The sequence below is a fragment of the Dufourea novaeangliae genome, unplaced genomic scaffold, assembly GCF_001272555.1.
Source record: "Dufourea novaeangliae isolate 0120121106 unplaced genomic scaffold, ASM127255v1 scaffold434, whole genome shotgun sequence".
Taxonomy (NCBI): Eukaryota; Metazoa; Arthropoda; class Insecta; order Hymenoptera; family Halictidae; genus Dufourea; species Dufourea novaeangliae.
The window spans coordinates 31,938-41,438 of NW_015374302.1; the positions used below are offsets into that span (position 1 = coordinate 31,938).

General features: G+C 38.4%; 1 protein-coding gene across 1 annotated transcript; it reads right to left on the minus strand.

Moving 5' to 3' along the window:
• Window positions 1-237: 237 nt before the first annotated feature.
• Window positions 238-9,191, minus strand: LOC107192792 (protein sister of odd and bowel-like). The gene is made up of 4 exons (XM_015582129.1): window positions 9,105-9,191; window positions 8,954-9,060; window positions 3,709-4,731; window positions 238-583 (listed from the first exon to the last, which is right to left on the minus strand). The coding sequence occupies exons 1-4, from the start codon at window positions 9,189-9,191 to the stop codon at window positions 238-240; spliced, it is 1,563 nt and encodes a 520-aa protein (XP_015437615.1).
• Between the last annotated feature and the right edge of the window lie 310 nt (window positions 9,192-9,501).

Here is a 9,501-nt window from a genome sequence, read left to right on the forward strand (position 1 = left end):
TTCCAGTGTTAACAAATCCTCGATTGGCACCACTTCGAAACAGTTCATTGTCCAAATCGAGTCGAGAAAGGACCAAGTCGCGACGCACGATTTTCCTTCACTGACAGAGACACGAAGACCTTTTGCAATTCCAGCAATTGCTGTTCCAAGATATCTTCGAAGAGGATCCAATTCGCCGCGGAACGTGCAAGCCAAAGGAAATTTGCTAGAAGAATGCGGCCGTTTCGGAGGGGGCCACTAGGATGTCTCCTGAAGCACAACGGTGCTGGAGCCAGGTACAGGGATCCCCGGCGGCGGCGGTGACGTCGATACGCCCAAATTATGAGTCAACGAGTGCCTCCTCAGGTCGCAGTTCCTACGGAAGACCTTGCCGCAGGAGGCGCAGTGGTACGGCTTGATGTCCGTGTGGGTCAGGAGATGAGTCTTCAGGTTGCTCCTCTGATTGAAGCTTCGGGCGCAGACGGGACACTTGTGCGGCGATTCCTCCATGTGCAGGATCTTGTGGACCGCCAGGGTCCTGCTCTGGCAGAAGCCTTTGCCGCACTCGGCGCATTTGAACGGCTTTTCCTTGCTGTGAATGTACCTGGAAAGGCAAAAATGAATCGTCACTGGTGCCGTTCTCTGTTTCTGAACGGATAAAAGATGATTAGGGGATAGCTTTAAAGTTATGAAAGTTTCTTTTGGGGGGTTGATCATGAGTGAATTATTAAATATTTTAAGTCGGATCTTGTTGATCAGTTTAAAGATGTGACTAATTGATTTGTTAAGGTTCTATTAATTAACCCTCGGATGACGAACGTGAATCACTAGAGATCCAGACTTTAGGCCTACATTAAAGCACAGATTGCAACGTTAATTTGGAATTTCGCCGTGAGTCATAAATGACCCGGTTCCACGTTGTATGGATCTGTTCTGTGGGTGTTATTGAGAAATATTAAGCCTTGTGCAGGTTTCCGAAGAGAAGCACATTTATGACCCATTATCATTTATATTTGTAGCCATAATTTCTTAAATAACTGCACAGATTTATGGAAATTTTATTCACTATGATTCGTTTCAATTATACTATAAAGATAACTGAAGAAATTACATTATTATAATTATAACAAGAAAAACAATTGCCTTGACATGTCCAAATGACTATTCGTTTCCCATCAAACGAATACAATGGTTCTGTGAATTAAATTAGGGTCAAGTCTGAATTTAAATGTGTATAGTTTGATTGTAATGTCTAGAAACTAGTCATATAAAAATAATTTATACTGTTATACATATAACAGTAGATATGACGCAACTGAGAACTTGTTTGAAGTTAAAAAGATTCGAACAATGTCGAGAGTTAATAGATGTATCAAATTAAATACTTTGATTATGTAATTGTTATAAATTAGTAGATTTTAATATGTATATTGCTAAAGGAATTGTTTTTGGCTACTCATATAATTTAAAGTATGAAAGTTGTGCGTATAGCGAATTACACCATTAATATTATTTCACCATACAACAATTTCGTGTTTTATAGTACTCAGAAGTTTAATGATTTAATACGTGTAAATCAATGTTGAAGACATTCATGTAATTGAACAAAAATGTAGAAAAAATGACCATGTCAAAAATATTACAAATATATCTAAATATTAAACATGTACATGCAATAACGCAATAATTTGTCAAACATTCAAGACATTAAAATATATAAAATACACTTTACAATATTAAGATAACTGATGCAACTACATACATCTAACAACAAAGCACTAACAACATAAACATTAGTACATCAGAATTTATTCTATTCCATACGAGCTTAAGAAAAGGAGAAATCAGAGTTAACTAACTTAATATTGACATGGATATTTTCTTTTTACAAGTATATATTTGAAAAAGAAAGACTTCCGAAAATTCATAACATAAAAGTATTAAACACAAATCTGTCAAAATGATCAAGGAATAATGAAACAATTACCAAGAAAATATTAGAACCAATAACAATTGAAATATTAACACATAACTAGCCATATGATTCATTCGAAAATTTAAGCTTGATCTATTGATCCCATCTACTACGAAAATCCTTAGAAAAGAATATTTATAATTTATTGATTGATTTTGTTATCACCATCTTTAACATATTTAACTAACATCCTATTCTAATTTACTCCATTACAGTCTTTATTTTAAGAAATAAAGTTGCGAAACGGTCCAAGTTGTGAACTCGCGCGCGAACATAAGAGGTTAGCGACTACTTAAGTACCCCTCTAATGAACGCAAAAACCAAAGAGACACTTGTACATATAATTCAGTTAAGAACGCGATCACTTTAACAAGCCAAACACAAAAAAGCTTGTACTACAAACGTGTTTATGCGAGGAGAATAACGCCGACGAGACTACAAGCATCTCCACTCGCAATGCCTAAGACCAATTAATGGGAATTGCAGACGTATCGATTGATGTCGTCATGATTGATGATCAAGATACGAAAAGCTTGATAAATTATCACGGATTGATCAGCGTAATTAATACACTGCCGTGATACCAGACGCCGTCATAATTATACGACGGGCAAAGACGCGTGTATTATTTTGTCGTATTTAGATGCCGGGAAGATTGCAATCAATTTAACCCGCCGCCGTAGAAGAAAGCGCTCTACGAGCCACTCTGATTGGTCCAACCGCTTTTCCAGTGCCCGTTTTGCTGAGCCAATAAGCATACGTAATATTGTGCTTTATCTTCCGCGTTTCAATCCGCGCAGGCATTCCCGCGGAACCGATTTTTAGCAACTTTTTCAACGGAGAATTTCTGAATAGACGTAATTTCGGTTCAATTAATGCTCGCACGTGCGATGATTATACAATTTACATAACCGATTGAACTCTGGACTCGTGAAAAAAATTCGCTATTGTTCCATGAGTAAATGTTAATCATTGTATTCACGCGTTAGAAAATTTAAAAGGTGTAAAATATATCTGAACAGCTCTAGACCGATTCCTCTGATTTTATAAGCTATTATGCAAATGGAGATTAGCAAAAATTTAAGGAAATATTCCCAAAATCAGCGGTTAATGTAAGATTTAAAAAACGTCATCAACTCCATAATGTCGTTCGTAAAAGCATTAAATTCACTTTTTTCTTAGAATCCAGACACAATATTCTCAAGTGTATTTTGTCAACAACAGATGGAATTGTATAACCGTCTATAACATGCAACGGAAATTCTTTTCTGAAGGGTGTCGCAAGGTTACAGTCTGTCAAGAAGTCGGTATAAATAACCAAGCAAAACAGTTCCAGCAATTTTTTCAAACTACAGCAAAGAAAAACATATTAACTATATATTCCCATACAGATCATCAATGTCATTCATTACTCTCGCGTACTTTCAAGGCAACTAACATTTAATAATAATTTCACACAAACAGTATCTCAAACCTACACACATGTTACATTAATTCATTAAGAAAAACAACCTACAGTCACCTTGGAAAACAAATTAACCACCAACCATAATTTAATACAATAATAAATGCTGCAACACGATAATGAATCTCCAATAAATGTCAAACGAAATACAAGTCGATTTCGTCTCATAGCAACACGACGTTCATCACTGTTTCTTAATTAAAATAATTAGAGAAAACGTTAACTTAAATCGTAAAAGAAACGATGTCCTACGAACCATTCAACGGAACAACTAAACACGTTCGCTTACCTATGATCCCTCAGGTGATCCTGCCGTCGGAAAGCCTTTCCACAAATGTCGCAAGAGTACGGTCTCTCGTCGGTGTGCGTTCTCTCGTGTATCAGCAGATTGTAGCTTTTGGTGAACTGCCGACTGCAGAACTTACAGATAAACTGCTTCTTCGGCCTGGACGCCCTGCAGGTCCGTGGTATACTCGATTCGACCGTAGTGGCCGTGGCTTGTACCGATGAGGACGACGACAACGACGAAGAGGAGGACGAGGAGCAGGCCGACGACGTAGCCGGGAACGTGAACGACGAACTGGCGATCTGCGACAGGGACGTCGATTGGGTCACGGTACTCGCGGACACGGTGTTTGCACGAGTTCCCTCCGTTATCCGTCGCAATAGAGTCTCATGATTCGCGGATGTCGTCGCCACCGATGTGTCACGCAACAAGACTTCCTGTTCCTCGAGCAAGGCCAAGTTCTCTTCTGGATCCTCGCCAAAATCCAACCGACCCTCTTCATCCTCCTCCTTCAACAGCCTCTCCGCCGCTAGCTGATCGTTCTTCGACGGGGACGTCAACGGATTAGTTTCCAGGTCTGTGCTTATCGTTGCACACCTCTGATTCCCGGCCAATCCCGCGGTTTGATTGACACCAGGCGCGGTGCTGCTTGCGTGAAGACGATGAAGGGTTAAATACGTCTCTAACGCCTGAAGATTTAAAGCGGCGGCGGCTGCGTGTCCGGGTGGTAGTAAAGCAGCCCTCTGAAGGGCGGCGAGCAGAGCACCTTGAAGACCAAGGGCAACACTCTGCAGCGTAAAACTCGGCAGGGTGGCATCGGCGACACTGGCGACGTCACGTAGTTCCGTGCTGGTAGACGTGGACGTCGAGGAGGACGACGGGACCATTACGATTCCCCGCTCCTGGTCCTGGTCCTCGTGTTGCTGTTGCATCCTCCCCCGTCGCTGGTAGTGTCCTGGATCAGGCTCAGGAACTGCCGACTTGTTGTCGGCACCATTGGCGAGGGTGGTCTGTGGGTTTCGGTCGCTCCGGGTGCGTGTCACTTTGTTGTTATCGATGCGTTAGTCCGATTACGTTCACTAACCGATCGATAGGTCCAGGTTGGATGTAGGGGGCCGCATGCTCGTCGGTTCCGCGGTTCGATCGCGAGCTGTATCGCTTGGGGGATGCTCGCGACAGGGTGGACGAATGATAGAACAGCAAAAGAGAAGAGACGCGTGCGACGATGCTGACGGTGCGGAGGCGCCCCGACGACTGCTCCTGCCTCTCGCTGCTGGGCACTGCTCGTGGAGACACCTGGTGGCAGGTATCCGAGGCGAGTTGGGACCGTCCGCGCGGAACGGGCCCCGGATTCTGGAGAGAGAGCCCCACAGCTGGCCCGCAATTGCTCGCCGTTTCAGCGTAAACGGCGTCGTTCGTAATCTCGCGTGCACACGCATGACTGCGTGGCGTGGCTGCACGCGTGCGGGGCCCCAGCGGTTCACCGGATCGTCAGGGACAACCCCCTGCTTACCCCCTCCGAGCGTTATGATTTAATTCTTCTGCCGTTGGGAATTATGAAGCTGATGCATCCGACGCTTTTATGGATCGCTATCGAGAATTTTCAGGTGGATACTCCTTTCCTTGACTTTTTTCTCGATACGGTATTCAGGGACGCGGATAGGCTGGGGTACGGTTTAATCACTGAACACTGGAACAGTACCAAACCCGTCGAAATAACGGATTGTAAGTCCCTTATTTTACAATTAGTGAAATGTATAATAGTGCTTTTGGTGTTATATATGTTGACTTTTAATTTAGTAAATTCTATATTGTGAAATAATGTTAGAATGGTATTGTGAACTTTGTTTCTGTGTTACAAATGCTGAAAGTGATGACCATCGGTGGCGATACACTGTATAAAAGGAGAAATCACGGATTGTGTTGCTGTTTCAATCTCTACTGACGCGATGGCCATACAAGCTGTAATTATTCGATTCTTTATGTCTTCCGGGGAGGTGGATTGCTGTTGGTAAACGTTTTTTTTATTTCATTGTCCATTTCGGTGCTTCATTATTTTTTTATGGTTAAGTTAACTTCAAGGTTATAAGTTAGACATAGTTGAATGCATCCAAACACGTGACACATGATACAATAGAAAAAGTGCATGCTGTCTGGCAAAAAAATACCGGCAATGTGAACTTCGAAAACAATGATTATAACAGAAAATATCCTATGTGCGATACTCTCCGTCTGAAGCTATTCAAACCGTGTTTGAAACATTTCTCGTATCATTAAAAGTAAAGAAGATATTTAGGTGTTTGGTCTTAAGTGGGACACCCTATATAGTCGACGTTGATGTTGCTGATGCTAAGCGCATGGAACATATACATGTACCTATGCGTTTAAAAGATAGCTTTGGCTACAGCTTTATGTTTTTTGACATATCTTTTCACATAATTTGCAGTGTTTGTTATTGTAAGCTACGAAGACAAGATGTTGGTTCACGATGATTGTTGTTTGCAGAGTGAGTAAATAATTTTCGGCAATATGTTCGGCTCATGTGAAGTGTTCCTTTTACATCTATGGTTTAGGTTGGTGTCTTTAATGGATTGAAACCCAAAATGGGAAGCTGAAAATAAAAGGTAGCAAGTATTACGTAAGTAGACTTTAATTATTTCAATGGCATTATCCTATACTGCCTATAATAGAGAAATTGTAAAGATGTCTCCGTACCTTGATAAGTAAGTCAATGTTTCTGACGAAAAGTTTCTGTTAAACTATACTATTGTAACTTGCATATGTACATAGACATTTATTTCTGATCATGTATTAATTCCACATTGTTTAATTAATTCAGGGATTACATTGCTTACCTATATCCGACTTTTCATTACATACACTTATTTCTTCCAGTCTAGTTGTTGTACCGAAGTAACCAACGGATCTTCCTGCTTCATTATTATTTGTTATCAATTATTAGGTGCAATAATGTGCCGAGTATTTATATTCTTTCATTCAATTAAACATCGATATATGAATGTATATAATATATGTACATTTAGATGAAGTACTGTGTAGCGAGTACAGGTATTGCTAAACAGTATGGCGAATCTGAGTACTGTTTTCTGATACACTGTCATCTGGAAATTATTTAAGTACCTAATCATAAAATGAATTATGCGTTAATGAAAATTTGCAAATTATAAACGAAACTACATTGTACGTAACAGAAATTTTTTTCTGCAACAATAGTAAATACTCAATGAGTGTTCGAAAGCTCCTCAGGAGTGAACATTAAATATTTCATAAACTAATCTATCACTGTGCTAGACCTCGTTAAAAATTCAGCGTTACACATGTAGACCTCTCCTTGTCAGTGTCGAAAAGCCAACGAACACTCATCGAAGATTTAGTGTAAATCCTATACAGTCCAGGTAAGAATCGAATTTTCACTGCTTGTTATTTACAATAATTAAGTTTTCCATAAGAAGTATACGTTTATTAAACTAAAAATTATTTTAATTTGCGTAAATAAGAAAATTATTCCACAAACCATTATTTTTATCTCAGTTACTGTCTACCAAAGAATTATGAAGTGGACTCAGTTACTGTCTACCAAAGAATTATGACTTTAGGAAATTATAATAATACAAATAAAATTTCTACACTCTATGCAAAAAAATATAGAACAAAGGAATAGAAAAGTGATTCATGTAGGTATGTTCTAAATATCTAACCTATTTAACGATATTTTTATTACTGTAATAATTAGTATAGATGAATAAACAAATTTTAATTCGAAATTTCATACATAAGCCTGAATTTTAAACTAACAATCTAAGTCAAAAATTACATTTATTACCAGTAGATAAGTCAGTTACGTCCATTTAAATTTATAAACTATTTAATGACTTGGCTGCATTATTATTAATTTAACCATCTGTTGCCATATCTCATTTTTCAATCGTAACTGTCACACTGGGCCAATTTGACCCAATATTCAATCAGTTATTGTTTAAAAACTACTTATTACATTAAGTCGCAATAAATTCTTAAATGAAATTTGACATTGTAGATTATATTTTCATGGTTAAAAATTAGCATTGAAAGTTACATCACGTTTAAGAAAATTATTGAAGAGAACAAAATTTGGAAAAAAAAGTTTTTGAGGAACTTGAAATTACTATAACATGGCGCCAATAGTATCATTTTCAATCATTTTTCAAAGATATTTTACTTCAAGATCACATTCAGGGTCGATTTGACCCATTGTGACAACAGAGGGTTAATTAACAGTAAGTCACATATTTCCCCTGCGTCACATTAGACACTGTACACATTTACGTTACACATTAGTCGCTCTAGTTCGTAACTGTTCTATCTCCACTAATTTTTGAACTGAGAAAATTGATTTTAATGTTTACGAAGTTTAATATTATAGAAGCAGCAAAATAGTGAAATAACCAAACACACTATAATATCAACTTTGAGTTATTTATAACACTATTTAACCAAATTTTATCTTATTAGCAACATAAATTTGTAATTGTTGTAAGAAAAAATAAGGAAAAAGAACATTCAAAGTTTCGGAGTTAGGATTTAAAAAAATATTTGTTGTTTTCTCGGTTGATTTTTTTTTTATATTATGGTGAATTTGCATTCTTTGAACTAATGAGACGCTCGTAGATCGATTAACTAAATTTAAAAAAAAAATAGAATTAAAACAATTAAGAACTCGGACGACGATTTGACGCCCGATAGAGTAACTTAAACGTCCGCGCAAGACATCGCCCTCGCCGGTGAAGACTCCGCCTGCGCGCATCATTCGTAGCTGAAAAAAAAAACGATTTTCGCAAACCTTGTAAGGAGTTTCATTCAATTACACGGCCGGTTAGAGCCCGAAGGTTAAATTGGTTTCTATCTAGCGACGTATCGGTAAATCTCCGTGCTTCTGTGTTCGCGGCTATCATTAAAACGTCGCGAATTAAGAATTACGAGGTACTTACGTAACATTCTGTAAGCCGTGAAAGTAATGAACAGCAAATTCAAGCATGGCGTGTGTCACCAACACGATACGTCCGCCTGGCAATAAACAATGTAAATACGACGTTTGCCTGTCCCTTTCCGTGCTATTCGCGCGTTTACAGTCGAAATTTAAGAATACACTGTCACGATGATGGAAACGTGTGAGGAATAGGATAGAAAAGCAAGAGTAGAACCGACGGCGACGGGGAAATTGTTTATCTCGTCATAAATCATTCGATACCTTGGTACCGTTAATGGGGTTTGAGTAAGCTGCGATGTGCTAAGTTTCCTTGTATCGCTGACGTCGATTTTTAAGGTTTCAATAAGATGATATTGATATAGATAAACCTGGAAAGATGAAGATGAAAGTTGTGTGAATATAAGGTTCTTACAATTAGTAAATCATCGGACACAAGAGGTTGCAAGACAGAACCGTGTTTGGAATCATCAGCAACAGACACTAAGACTCCCTCATGCATGAGATAGTAGCTAGTAATCGATTACAAGGTTTCATATGTTTTTATTTAGTTTCCTGTGTTGAAAGGACAATTTGAACAATAAGAAAAAAATACTACAGTTACTAGCTTTTCTGAATCAAGGAAAACTTTATCAAATACCATAATTAATCCTGCTCATAGAGGTTGATGAGACTATAAAGAATAAATAAAAAAAATCAAGAATAAGAATATGTAATAGAAGAAATCACTAAATGATTAGCTATTGAACATCTCATCTGAAAATCGTTTAGGATAATGCAAATTGGCCCCGAGTGTATATTCTATTATACTA